The sequence below is a fragment of the Camelus ferus genome, chromosome 23 (assembly GCF_009834535.1).
Source record: "Camelus ferus isolate YT-003-E chromosome 23, BCGSAC_Cfer_1.0, whole genome shotgun sequence".
In the NCBI taxonomy this organism is placed as follows: domain Eukaryota; kingdom Metazoa; phylum Chordata; class Mammalia; order Artiodactyla; family Camelidae; genus Camelus; species Camelus ferus.
The window spans coordinates 21,311,486-21,325,456 of NC_045718.1; the positions used below are offsets into that span (position 1 = coordinate 21,311,486).

Here is a 13,971-nt window from a genome sequence, read left to right on the forward strand (position 1 = left end):
GGGTCCCGGCGGCCGAGCGCCCCGGTGCGCGCGGACGGCGCAGAGTCCGGCTCGCGGCCACCCTCACCCGGCCGAGGGGCGGGCGCGCGCGGGGCGGGGTTCCGGGGCCGCGGGGCGGACGCGCTCGGGCTCCAGCGCTCAAGCCGCCCCAGGCCCGGCTCGGCGCACTCACCATGGCGGGCCCCGCGCCTCGGCGGCGGCTGGCCGCGCTGGCCCTGGCCCTGGCGCTGGCCGCGGGGCTACCCGCAACCGGAGCCGGGCAGGCGCCACGTCCCGCCGAGCGGGGGCCCCCGGTGCGGCTCTTCACGGAGGAAGAGCTGGCCCGCTACGGCGGGGAAGAGGTGAGCGGGCGAGCGCGGGCTCAGGGGCCGGGCCAGGTAGGGCCTCGCGGAGAGGGAGGCGGGGACCCCGGGAGGCCGTGGCGCCGAGGGGAGGCCCGGGGAAAGGCGCGGGCCGTCACAGGCGCCCCCTCCCGGAGCTCCGGCTCGGAGCTGGGCGCGAGGCCTGCCGGGCTCCTCCCTCCAGGCCCGATCAACGCCGGGGGTTACGGGGGAGTCCCCAGCAGTCGGGGCGCCCTGCTTCCCCCTCTCCTAGCCGGAACACCCTTCCTGAACATTCCCCCTCTTCCCTGAGGCGCATTTTGGCTGGCGGTCTGTACAGGAACCTCAGAACTTTTTGTTTTCAGTATAGGTATCAGCTGACGGCAGACACTTCTGCCTGCTCCTTGGAGGAGTGGCGGGGAGGAGGGGGAGTGTGAAGCAAGGCCTGCTCCCTGGCCTAGGGAACTAGATGCTACAGGATCAGGGATTCTGTGCAGGAAAGAGTTAACAGAGCAGGCCTGCTCTCCTTAGAAAGGCCTGCTTGCAAGAGTGGCTCTGGGCTGGTGTCTGCATTTCCAAGGTGTTCCGCATTTAAGAGTGGCTCAGTCTGGGCTCTTTGTACAAACTGTGTTTATGTTGAACACTGCTGGGCAGAGAGGGCCTGCACGGCCAGCCCCCAGGAAAGTCCTTGGGTTCTGAGTCTCTCATGGGCTTTCCTGGGCAGAATCATTGCACATGTGTTGCTGCATTTGGTTGCCAAGGAAAGAATGTGCTCCGTGTGACCCTCATGGGAAGGAGAGAGCGTAAGTGCACAGGTGGATTCCTCTAGACTCCACCTGTGTCTTCTCCCCTTATGATCCAGTTCTGTGTCCTAACTGCATCGCTGTAATAAATCCTACCTCTGAGTACAAGTATATGCTGAGTTCTGTGATTCCTTCTAGTGAATCTCCAAGGTGGGGGTAATCTTGGCCCCCACCCCCAACACAGATCCCAAAGGAAGAGAGAGCTCTAAGTGGGGATTTCTTGCAGCCACCATGCCCACGCTGCAGGATGAGGACTGAGAAAAGACCCTTAGTTTTTTATGCTGATACTATCATGATTGATACTCAGCTGAGGGAAAGAGAGAGGGAAGCTTGAGATGGAAACAGGTTACAGGAAGAATTGTTTTTGGTGTGGAGCCCAGAGGATGTCTGCAGGCAGAGAGAGTAAGAGGGGAGGGGGCAGTTGAGAGCAGTTAGTTAGAGATTTGCCCTGGATGGTTCTGGTTTATGCCTCTTGTCCTGAGATAGTTATTAATAGTACCAGCCTTTCACTCTGTTACTATTTGTGCAATACATTATATGGTGACCCTAGTTAGAGCATTATACCTTTGAATCATATCTGGGTTGAGTCCCTTTGGGCAAATAGCTAAACCTCTTGGAGTCTTCATTTTTTTTTTTTTTTAATCTGTGGTACTCGTCAGATCCACTAGAAACAGAACCAATAAGAAAAATATATTTTTTTAATTGCAAGAATTGGTTTATGTGGTCAAGCAGACTGGCTAGGCAAGCCTAAGGTCTGTAGAGCAGGCTGTCAGGAAGGGCAGGCTAGAAACCCTTGGGCAGAAGTAGATGCTGCAGCCCACTGGTGGAATTTCTTCTTCCCCAGGGAAACCTCAATTCTGTTCTTAAAGCCTTTCAAGTGACGTGATCAGGCTCACCTAGATTATCCAGGATAATCTCCTTTACAAAGAGTCAACTGATGTAGATGTTAATCACTCTACAAAATACCTCCACAGCGATATCTAGATAAGTATTGAATAACTTGGTACTGTAACCTATCCAAACTGACACGTAATAAGAATCCCTGCTCTACACAGGAGTCTGTGAGGATGAAATGAGACGGTGATATACAAACTGCTGAGCATAGGCCTGGTGTGGTCTCAGCATAGTGAGCCTTAATCAATCTTAGCTGCTATTGTTTTTATTAGCTTATCATTACAGATACAAACAAGAGGCAGTATAACAAGCCCATGATCTTCTTAGGCAATTCAGAAATCAAATAAGCTCTGAAAACCAGAAGGTTTTTTTTATAAGTCATTTGACAGCACAACCCGACCTGATCTGACCTCCTTCGGTGATGGAACCTTGTTGGAGCTCCACGGGACTATTTATAGTCTTTATTTACCCTACTTAGTGTGAGTATTCACGTTTATGCTTTACTGTGGAAACAGTAATATGGTTGGTTATGGGGTGCTGCCTCAGACCCCCTGTAGGTGTTGCAGCATGCACCCCGTAACACCTTTCTACAATCTGACAAATTCTGAATTCAAAAACTCATCTGACCCATAAGAGTTTCTGCTAGGGGATTGTGGGCCTCGTGTAAGAAATCTTTCCGAAACATCGAGCTGTGAATGTCTCATTTCTCCTATAATCATTTGAATGAGAGTCAAGGCAGACCCACCTGTTGGTGGTTTGTGGTCAAAGTTTGGACACCGTGCAGGGAGCTGCATAGGATCTTCAGTGGATGCTTTAGATTGGAAATCACGAGGTGGGGGTGGTGGGTATAGCTCAGTGGACGTGTGTGTATTTAGCATGCGTGAGGTTCAGTCCCCAATACCTCCATTAAAAAAGAGGAGAGAGATTGGAAATCACAAAAGACAGGGGTCCTGGCTGCTGGTGTCTTTCACAGAACCTACGGCGTTCTAGACATACTGCATGAGGCCCTATGCTTCTTTACTCCTTTGGGGCAGATTGCGTTCTCAGAGTGATGCACAGCAAGGCTCCCTGAATCATTCACACGTGGGAGGATGAAGACAGCTACATGTGTGCTTCCAGCATGAATTAGTCCTCTCAGAATACCTGTCGAAATCTGGCCTCCTTGATGCCTCTTCGAAGGCCATTTTCCCAGTAATTCTAGTAAGGCTTGCATCAAGGAGGCCATTTTTAAGGACCTGTCCTGTAGATAACACATAGATCATGGAGTAAGCATGTTGAGCAAAAATGAAAGTATGTCAAGAAAGGTCACATGTTTCCAGAGGGCCTTCCAGTGCTCCTTGAGTTCTTCCGCTGCCCTTATACGCAGACGCATTGATCGCATACTTTCACCAGCAATTTTTCCACGTCACAACAGCTGTTCTCATAGCCGGGTTCCACTGTTTACAAGTTACAGGTCAAAGACTGGCGTTCAAGTTTTCAACAAGGAAGGATGCCATGGGAAGGGCCAGGGCTTTAGAGTCGAACAGGTATGAGTCTGAATTCTGGCTATTCATTCATTTTCCAGCAGAAAAACGGCTGGCAAGTTATTTAAACTCAAAGCCTCAGTTTCTTCATCTACAAAACAGGCATAGTAATACCTCCCTCTAAGGTCAATATAAAAATTGACCTAAGTGACATACGTAAGTATAAGTAAATGTGTATAACAAATGGAGAGCACTTAGCACAACAGATTCTCAGTAAATGCGAATTTCCCTGCTCTTCCTTTGATTACACCTAAAATATATTAATTGTCCTGAATTACAGGCCTCTAGTAGCCAGCGTGCTTGGCTGAGGGCCCAGCCCAGGCAATGTGATCAAAGTAATATTCTTGCATGACTTACCCTCACATTGCACTTTTAGAATTAAGTAACAGCATAAATCACAAGCCTTTCATGAGTTTGGTCTTCGTTCTTCCTTGGGAAATGAATGTGTGCTGGGACTAGGGGTGAGAGGGGTGTACTGTCTTTGCTGCTGGTGTTCCAACCTGTATGTCAGACACTGGAGTCTTAAGAATTTTCCCTGACGGAGACGAGTCAGTGGCACAAGAAGTATATTTTCCTCCATCACGGCAATAGAGGGAAACGGTGGGGGAAGGCTTGGTTTATTAAGGGAAACAGATGTCATGAAGCAGTTAGTTGGGGCAGGGAGGCTGGGGTGACTTCGAGGATTCTCTTTGATCCAGAGGAAATGTCATCCTTAACCCTCCAAGTGCAACACTGATTTTTGCCATCCTCAGAAGACATTTCTGCCTTAATTGCATTGTAGTAGGAGACCAAGTGCAGGGAGGGCCGCCCCACCCTCCCCCGCCTGCCCCCCGCACGCTCAGCACGACATCTGGGCCTGGGACCAGATGTTTGAATTTAACAAACACATATTAAGTGTTTGTTATTAAAGAGCCAACTCTGCCAGGCACTGTCATTGACTCATTGACTCATTTAATGATGACCACAGCCCCCTGAGGAAAGTGCTGTTATCATCTCATTTTTCAGGTGAGGAAGGAGGCACAGGGAGGTTAAGTAACTTGCCCAAGGTTACACAGCTAGTGAGTAATAGAGGTGGACCAGGCTGTGCTTTCTCCGGCTTGTGCAAATTAAATGAGCCACCAAGAGCCTCCCTTTCAGGCAGCAACCTGTTCTGGGATATATTAATTCGGTCTAAGAAGAGAGAGGGCAAACATGACCAGAAATGTGGTTTAGCTTTGGAGTTTATGTAGAACAACCCTGGACCCTGAACTTGGCCAGGGCCCTTCTGGCCATTAGGGTTATTCTTTGTAAATAAAATGTCCGTGCTCAGTCACCAGCTCTCCTTGGAATCTGCACTAAACAGGGAGGGGGGCTACAGGTATTTTCTGCTTTTCTAAAACTTAACAATAGTGAAAAGCAGGGCTGTGCTTTCTGTGGAAGAGTCAGTTTGGACAGACAGCAAAGCATTTCTAGACAGTGAAGGCTGTTGGATAGAGGCAGGTGAGTAAAGATGTGAAACCACCCTCTCTAATTACACAATAGAACGATGGCTTGTAGCCATTTGGCTGTGTTAAGGAATGTATTTTGCATCCTACCCCAGTATACACACACACACACACACACACACACACACACACACCTGAAACAAAAGTGCCATGAAACAGTCTTTCTTACTATGTGTGATGCACTCTAATGTTTTCTAGTTTCTGTTCTTCTTTGAACTTTTTGTTCTTATTTCATTTTTTAAAAAAACTCTATTGATAAATCACTAAATTGATTCTGTTGACCACTAATATGTTATCAATGCCAACTGCAGTTAGGAAAACACGGCCTTAGACTGTTATTGGAGGCCCCGGGTGTTTCTGCAGGAGAGAATGTTGGTAGCAGTTTCTTTCTCAAGAAGAGTCCCTGGTGAGGAACTTCTGCCCCGCCCCCGGCCTCTGGTGCGGGGTCTGAGGGCCTCAGAGGCTCAGGAGCCGCCAGCCCACAGCCAGCCCCCCTCCCCCACCCCACAGCTTGGGTAGCCCCTGGTCATGGTAGGTCGCACCCGCGGCAGGCACTCTCTCCAGGCCCTGCTTGGCCACGGGCAGGGAGGAAGGCCAGATGGTAAGGCAAACCCACCACCCAGAGGAAAGATAAAGGCCCAGCCTGGTTCATGCAGGTGGCTCCCTGGTTCCCAAACCTCTGGGTACCTCTGACCTGTGTCTTGCCTTGTGGTCTTGAGTCTTTTGGATGAATTTCCCAGGACACACTCACCATCTCCTGGTCCCAGGCAAGTGCAGGGTCCTTGTGCTGTGTGCTTTCCGGTGGGGCAGGCCAGAGAGGGGACCGAGCCTGGGATTCCACGGCTCCAGGTTCCAGACCCCGCTTTCCCTCTAATACGCTCTGTGACTCCAGGCAAGTCTCATAATCTCCCCAGGCCTGGATCGTCACATCTGTCAAATGAAAGTGTTAGATTATCTTCAAGGCCCCTTCTGGTTTTAAGTAAAAATTCCTCCAGAGTTCTTACCTGTCTCTTGGGAATTGCATTTTTTCCTGTCCTTCCTTTAGTGTACCCATGAATATAGCAAACAATAAAGTGTAAAACTCATTGTTAGAACTGCAAAGAAACAGCATTGCTTGTATATTTCTAGCACTGTAAATGGTTTTTTGAAGGACAAACCAGTAAAATATAAAAAGTGATTACTTTGTTCATCTACTTTGGCCCGGGAACTCCATGTACTGAAATAGGCCTCAAGGAAATAACTCAGTAAATTATAAAGTAACTTGTAGAAAGACATTCGTAAAGTTGCCGTTTATAGTTCTAAGGAATTGGAAACAATCCAGATGCCCAAAATAGAAGGATAGCTAAACAGTGCCCAGCATCACTAATATAAGATAGAGCTGTTTAAGTGACAGCCGTTTTGGTTATATCAATGCATGAAAATGCTTGTATGAACTAAAATTTACCTATAAGGAGCAAAATATAAAATAGATCATTTACACTGATTACATCCATTTATGTAGATGAAGATGAAAGGAAGTTTGGGCTGATTTAGGTAATTCATCATTTAATTTTCTTTTGATTTTTTAATCTGTGTAGAGTTGCTTCAGTTCCTGATTCTTTTTTTAGAGAGAAAGGTATTGCCTTGGGCTTGTCATGATAATTTGTAACTCTTCCAAGTTTGTGTGTGCGCAGGTAGGGCTGGCTGGCTGAGAGTAGGCTTGCAGAAGGCTGCTTTATAACTTCACCCACCGTCCTCTGCACAGCCCTTGAGCTGGAAGAGCTGGGCTCTTTGCCTCCTCCTCACGACTTTTCTTCTGCTTTCTAGGAAGATCAGCCCATCTACATGGCAGTGAAGGGGGTGGTGTTTGATGTCACTTCTGGAAAGGGTAAGTGGCTTGGCTTTATGAATCCTTACTTCTGGGGAGCATGGCAGCCAGAGTGGGTGCTGGAGGTGGGAGGAAAGGGAGGGAACGCTGAGCAAGTCCTTTTCTCCGGATGGAGTTAGCAGTGTTTATCAGTGTTACACTTCAACAGTTTTTTCCTAATAATATCATGCTCCTGCTCAAAAGTTTTCCATGGCTCCCTGCTGCCTATAGAATCAGAGTCAAACTGGTTGGCTTGCCTTAGTTAAAGCAGTGAGAGGAAAAGTATCGCTTAGCAAAGCATTGAGATCATAGAACATTATAAAACACTCTAATGCCATTTCATGGTTTCCCTGACGGAAACTACAACTGATATCATGGAAGTGGTTTTGTGATAGTTCATTGTTTATTTGATACCAAACAAAAGATGTGTGGAAATAGACTTGGCTTCCATGAACATTTAAGAAGAAAGAACATTTTTCTTCTTTACATTTTAAATATTTTTAAGAGATTATTTTCATTCTGTATTTTTAAAAGGTCACATCTCAGCCCAGCATATTCTGAATTAGCAGAATCCAAATGGATGGCTGAGGGCAGCTTATTGGACTTCGGTCCTCACTGCTGCCCCTTTCCTTTGGCCAGAGCCTTTCCAGGACTGGGTTAGGTCTGGAAGCCCCTACTGTGTACAGCTTCCACTCACAGCCTCTTCCTTCCTCCCCACTACAGAGTTTTATGGCCGAGGAGCCCCCTACAATGCCCTGACTGGGAAGGACTCCACCAGAGGTGTGGCCAAGATGTCCCTGGATCCTGCAGACCTCACCCATGACACTGTGAGCCAGATTCTGAGCCTCTGTCAAAATGGCCCACCTCCTTGGCCATGGCTTTTTTCCTCCTCTGGGCTGTAGCAAAGCTTCCTGACTAGCCCGTTTATGTTCCAGTCCACTCAGTGTGGCAGCCAATTGTTTTCTTGAAATAGATATCTTACTGTGCCACTCCCACCCAGAAACTTTCCGTGGCTCCCCACGGCCTTCAGAGTCAAGTTCAAACTCGTGTGAACCTGTGATCAAGCTCAGTGCTCTTCACAGTTTGCCTCCAACCTGCCCTGGCAGCCCCATCCCCCTTACAGTCTGCACCCGCCACCCCCAGTCTCTTAGAGATTTGCTGTTAATCTCCGAGACCCACTTTCCAGGCCACCCTTGGTAGCTCAGAGGAGGGACAGGTCTGAGAAGCAGAGTCTCCCCCTCACGCTCGTATTTCTGTGAAGGAGAAAATAGCATTAACAAAGACCATTCCAGGGTCTGAATAATCCCAACAGAAAGGCTGGCATTTACCCCAATTGTGCTCAGATGAGTCAAACTGTCAAGCTGCAAAGTTACAGAAACAAATTAAGGAATGAAGGAGGGGAAGGGTGTGTAAATCTATAAGGAGAGGATGGTAGCGAGCAGAGGGATTAATTGGGCAGAGAGGGTGGCTGCAGACACACAGAGTGCACCCCGTGCTGGCCCATGTTCTCTGGAATCATTAATTCGTACATCAGTCAAACCACAAAACATGATGAAGCCATTGCTCCCCACAACATCACCCCCTAACACACACATACACACACAGGGTTGTCTTATAAAAAGTTACTTGTCCATGATTTGGTTTTTGAGATATTTTTTCTCTTGCACTAGGGGCGCGGGGAGAGTAAGGCAGTGGGGGAGGGGATGGTGGAGCCAGTGCCAGGCACCAGCCACTCATTCCCATCCCTGTATTTCTTGGGCTTTTCTCCCCAAGACCGGCCTGACGGCCGAGGAGCTAGAATCCCTGGATGATGTCTTCACCAGAGTGTACAAAGCCAAATACCCCATCGTCGGCTACACGGCCCGAAGAATTCTCAACGAGGACGGCAGCCCCAACCTGGACTTCAAGCCTGAAGACCAGCCCCATTTTGACATAAAAGATGAGTTCTGACATCCCACCTGGAGGAGCTCATTGCTGAGAGGGTGAGGCAGGGAGACACTCAGGGGCGGAATCTCCTGCAAAACAGGTTGCCTGGGCCTCTGGTCATCGGTTCTGAATAAAGCAGGCGTTTACCTGGAATGCGGGATGCCCTTTGTTGCCCGTGGACAGGTGCTCTGTCCACCCAGGTATCCTGCCCACACCAGCCAGGGTGGTAACAGTAGCCGAGGGGGCACCTCCTGGGTGTCAGCGTGGGCTGTGTGGGCAGTGGAATTACGAGTGACCTTTAGTTCTTCTTTATATTGTTCTGTACTTGGCAAGATTTCTACTGTGACCATGTTTACTCTAGAATAAGCACCAAAATAAACTTCCTCTTTTCACAAAAGGTGAACTCTTCACACACGCCCTCTCCTTGTAGCCTCGTCAGCACCACTTGTCAGCGGCAGCCCCGTGCTGCCCCTCTGCTGCCCTGTAAGGGGGCCGGGCAGCAGAGGCATCTGAAAGATGTGGCAGAAATGGGTGGATTAGGTGGAGGGTGGAGTCTGCAGCTGGGAAGTGGTGAGGAGGCCCCGGGTCCAGTGTGGGCAGAGCCTGGCCTGGAGGTCGTTCGAAGGATGGTGAGGCCCATGCAGCATGCTGGACTCAGGTCGGATTTCATAAGGAAATCCCTTTTGAGGGCGGGATTTTTTTCCTCTCAGGGACATTTGGCAATGTCTGCAGCTATTTTTAAAGTTTTGATTTGTCACAACTGTAGGATGCTACTGGCATCCAGTATCCGGGAGTTGTTAAATACCCTACAATGCGCAGGATAGCCCCACAACAAAGAACTGTCTGATCCAAAATGTCTGTTGTGCCAAAGTTGAGAAATTCTGCTTTAGATTCATCCTGGAAATTTTACCATCGAGATGAATTTCTTTGACAAAACTTTGTCTTTTATTAAAATGAATACAATTACCCTCAAAAGAGAATGTATGCATTAAGCAGAAGAATCACCTAGGGTGACTGTTCAAAATGCTGATTCCTGCGCCCCACCTCAGGGCTTATGATTTAGTATTTCTAGAACGAGGCCCAGGAACTGCATTTGTAATGAGCACCCCAGGAGACTGTGATACACTTGGGCCCAGATACACTTTGAGAACCACCACCTATGCCTTAGCAGTCACTTCAGGGAGGATTCATCCAGATCCTCTCTGAGGACCAGGTTTGACCTTTGCTTTACTCTTTGGTGCGTCCAGACTAATAGTGAACTCCTGGGTACCCCTCAAGAAGAGGGGAGCTTGCTGGCCTTCCAAGGGTCTAGAAGTTATCAGACAGGACTCTTTGGCCTAGAGTTCAGAAGTTGTTCATGTGGCCAAGGTAGTCTGTACTAGGACATTTTGCCCCAAAACAGATGATGTGTGAATGAATACAAATGGTTATGAGTCCTTGGGAACCCCCAAGGGATGATTTCTTTTACTTTTATGCCCCACCTCACCCCCACTTCCCACGCCACCAAGCAATGGAAGGGCTAGGATTCCACCCTTAGAGCCCCATCTCTGCAGGGTGGGCAAGGCCTCCCGACTCAGGCCCCCATCACAGTATAGTTTTCCCTCAGGACCTCAGGCTCCTCCCTCCCTCCTGGGACAGTGCAGCCCAGCTCCCTGTCCTGCACTTTCAGGGCCAACTCCCACACCCAGCAAGGGTCTTCTCTGAATACAAATGTCTCATTTAGAGATTTCAGGTCAGCCTTTGCCAGGACAGAGCACACAAAAATCTGAGCACCCTAAACAGGCTCCACTCAGGGTGGGTGCATCTCAGGGGTGGGGGACGCAGGCTGGCCTGGGGTTTGTATCATTGGTGCCTGCAGGACCCAAAGAAAGAAACACACAGATCCCTGGACCCCAAAGCCTGCTGCCCTGATTAGCCCTTCTCCCACATTTGCTTGTCATGTCTTCTTTGCCTTAAAGATTTATATCCTCCTTACAAGATTCAGCCTGGACACACCTCTGCCTGGAAGCCTTCCCTTCTGGGGTCCCCATAGCTTAGCACTCACCTGCTTTGTCGTAATTACCCATTAATGAGCTTGTCTCCCCCAAACAGGAGAGCCGTGGGGGCCCAGCACAGACATTCATCTAGGGTGGCCAACTTTTCTGGGCTTTCTGGGTTTTATACTGAAAGCCCTGCACCCCAGGAAACCCCTCGGTCCTGGGCAGACCCGAGGGACTGAGCCGTGCCAGCCACACCAGCTGCTGAGGCAAGGCCTCCTCCCAGCCGAAGGCCCCAGGCATGGCAGGGAGGCCGTGTGCCACTTTGGAATGAAGAAGGAAGAAAGGAGACATGATTCTTCACCAAGGAGAAGCAAAGGCTGAAGGAAAGGCAATGGGAGAGTGGAATGGGGCTGGTTAACCACACAGTTTCGAGTCCAACTTCCCAGAGAGTACACTCAATTTCTTGTCTACAGCAGGTGCCCAGTGCATTGAAGTGTTCTTGACATTGGTGTAATTCGTGAAGTCCTTCCCCAAATCTAAGTTCCTCCTGTGAAATGCGGCCCCTCCATCGTCTCCTTGGGGAAGTGCAGCCAACTCCTGCTTCATGTTTCCTGTTCCTGCAGTGCTCGTCCTGCCCTCTCTGTGCTGCTGGAGGCACTGCCCAGGGCATCCCCCACAGGTGGCAGGGAACCGGCTCCCTGGCCACAACAAGGATGAAGAGGCTTAAAGGGTTAAAGGCAGGACATAAGGCTCTGGAGCAGGGAGCCTCATTCTCCACTTGGAAGATAAGACCCTTAAGTACTGATGACCCCAGAGGGAGAGCAATGGAGTGGGCTGGCCTGCAGAAGAGTAGGCAGAGGGGCCTGACCAGCAAGCCAGCTCCTAGAGGTGAGGCAGAGGGCATCCTGCCCAGATTCCAGCCTGATCCTGGACAGATGACCTCACTTCCTTCAGGCATCTGCTCCAGCGGGGTCTGCTCACCACATCATTAGCTTCCAGGAGACAAACTAAGGGTCTGAATAAAGCAACCTCACCCTCTAAGCTGGCTTGCTTCAAAAGGCACTTCTCAAAGCCCCAGGCTCCCGTAAGCGTTGCCAGCGGGGTCAGCTCCTGAGATGTTTCTGGGGCACAAGGGCCTCGCTCAAGCGGGCCTGGAACTGCACGGGCTTCTCCAGAGAGGCGGGCAGGCTGCTCCCAGCCAGTGGGGAAATTGACCAGGCAGAGGTTGGCCCTGCAGGCCTCTGTCCAGGACATCAAATGTAATCCTTGCCTTGATACCATGATGTGTCACTCATGTTCAATGCTCCATTTCACAGTCTGTCAGCCCAGTCCACATGGTGTCACCTCTCAGTGCCAGACTCAGCTTTCTTCCCGGGGCTCCCCTGCCAAGCTAGCTGCCCTGGGCCATCCTGGGGTGTTCCCAGCCGTCAAGTGCAAGGAACTTAACATCCTGGGAGCAATCCTCCGCCAACAGGGCTGGAGCGAGCAGATCAATCCCACACCCTGAGGCCCATTCTGCAGATTCCTGAGAGGGCCCCAGCTGTGCACAGTAGGAATCAGCTCAATAACACACCCTTGAACTGGCCCGCCGCATGGATCACTTGCCAAACGTGGGTCCCTGCACAAAGGCCCCTACTCAGTCTCTGCTTTGGGGGAGAACTCAGGTTAAGACAAAGTTTACTTCCTAAGATGCTAACACAATCCCTTATGCCAAACTCAGGCTTACTAACAACACTTCACACATGTATAGCACTTTACAGTTTACAAAGCTCTCCTTCCAGTGACTGCGGCTCACAGACCACCCCCAGAACTTAGTGGCCCGAAACAGCGACTCTTCGTGCTCAGAGATTGTGCGTCTCAGTGACTCTGGGAGGGCGCAGTGGAAATGCCTGTTGGTCCCTGATGTGCAGGGCCTCAGCTGGAATGAGGGAGGCTCGCCCACACGTCCCAAGGGTGACGGGCCGGTGGCAGGAGCTCTAGTCCTCTCCAAGTGGAACTCCTCACAGCACAGTGGCCAGGCTGTGCCTTTTCTTATGACCCAGCCTCCGGGATCAGACAGCCTCACTTCTGAGTCCGCCCAGGGTCAAGGGGCAGGGCCCATTTTGGGAAAAAACAATCTGCCACAGCTCCTCCCACATGATCTCATTTGATTCTCCCAGAAGACATAGCATCATGTCTTTGGGTTTGCAGGGCTTAGCTCAGTGCCTGGCACGTAGCAGGTGTGCAATAAATCCCATTTGTCTTGTGGAGACGGACAGGGTTTTGAGTCAGACTGACCTGATTTGAATCCTGGTTTCATGACTTTCTACTGTACGATCCTCGAGATGTTATTTAGCTTCTCTGAGCCTCAGTTTCCTAACCTTTAAAATGGGAGCCAAAATACCCCTTTCTCAAGGCTGGCACTAGGGCTAGGCTCGGTTGTGTGTGTGATGTGCCTGTCATGCGAACGCGAAGTGTGATCAGCCTCCCGGCACCGGGCTGTGTCAGCTTCTCGTTTCCCCTCTTCCATTCCGTTCCACCCCAACTCAAGGTCTGGTGGCTTCTTGGACTTCCTAGCAGGACTTCATGGACTGAGGTAAGACGCCACCTTTAGTTGTGTGTCCAGGGTCTCAGCCACAGGCTAGGGTTGAAGAAGTCAGGGTGACTGGCTACAGCACTTTCTCTCTCTTCCCCCTCATTGGACTCAGCTGCTCAGCCCAGAACTACGAGCTCAGACTGTCTGGTCCCCCAGAAACTCTGGAGATTGTCCCAGGAGTGGTGGAGAACCCTGTCCCTCCTCCCCTAGGGCATTGCCTGGACTGCTGCCATCAGGTGTCTAACATCAGGTGTGCTTGGGGGTACCCTCTGTGGGCAGCTTGTCCCACCCCCAACCGCACCTGATAGTTGGGGTCCCTGCCCAGCTTTCACTGCCCCTGGGGCTGGACCCTATGCCACACTCCAGAAGTTAACTGACTTCATTCTAGAAGGTGCCTCACTCACAATCTCCCCTGGCCCCTCTCCCATGCTGTTCCCCCTGCTTGGAATGCTCTTCCCCCAGCTTGGAATGCTCTTCCCCCAATTCACATCACCTGCAAAATCTTATCCTGGCTTATGTACCATCTCATCAAGGAAGTTTTCCTGGATCCCTCCCTGCCAAGATGGTATCCAGCATAGCTCTGTAGAAGCAACTGTGTTTTAATTTATCTGTCTCTCCACT

At 50.3% G+C, this 13,971-nt stretch overlaps 1 protein-coding gene across 1 annotated transcript; it reads left to right on the forward strand.

Annotated features, from left to right (window-relative positions):
* The first annotated feature begins 9 nt into the window (after positions 1 to 9).
* Positions 10 to 9,199, forward strand: NENF (neudesin neurotrophic factor). The gene is made up of 4 exons (XM_032466444.1): positions 10 to 341; positions 6,831 to 6,891; positions 7,594 to 7,697; positions 8,644 to 9,199. Exons 1-4 carry the CDS (start codon positions 174 to 176, stop codon positions 8,818 to 8,820), a joined length of 510 nt encoding a protein of 169 aa, XP_032322335.1. The 5' UTR covers positions 10 to 173; the 3' UTR covers positions 8,821 to 9,199.
* The last annotated feature ends 4,772 nt before the right edge of the window (positions 9,200 to 13,971 follow it).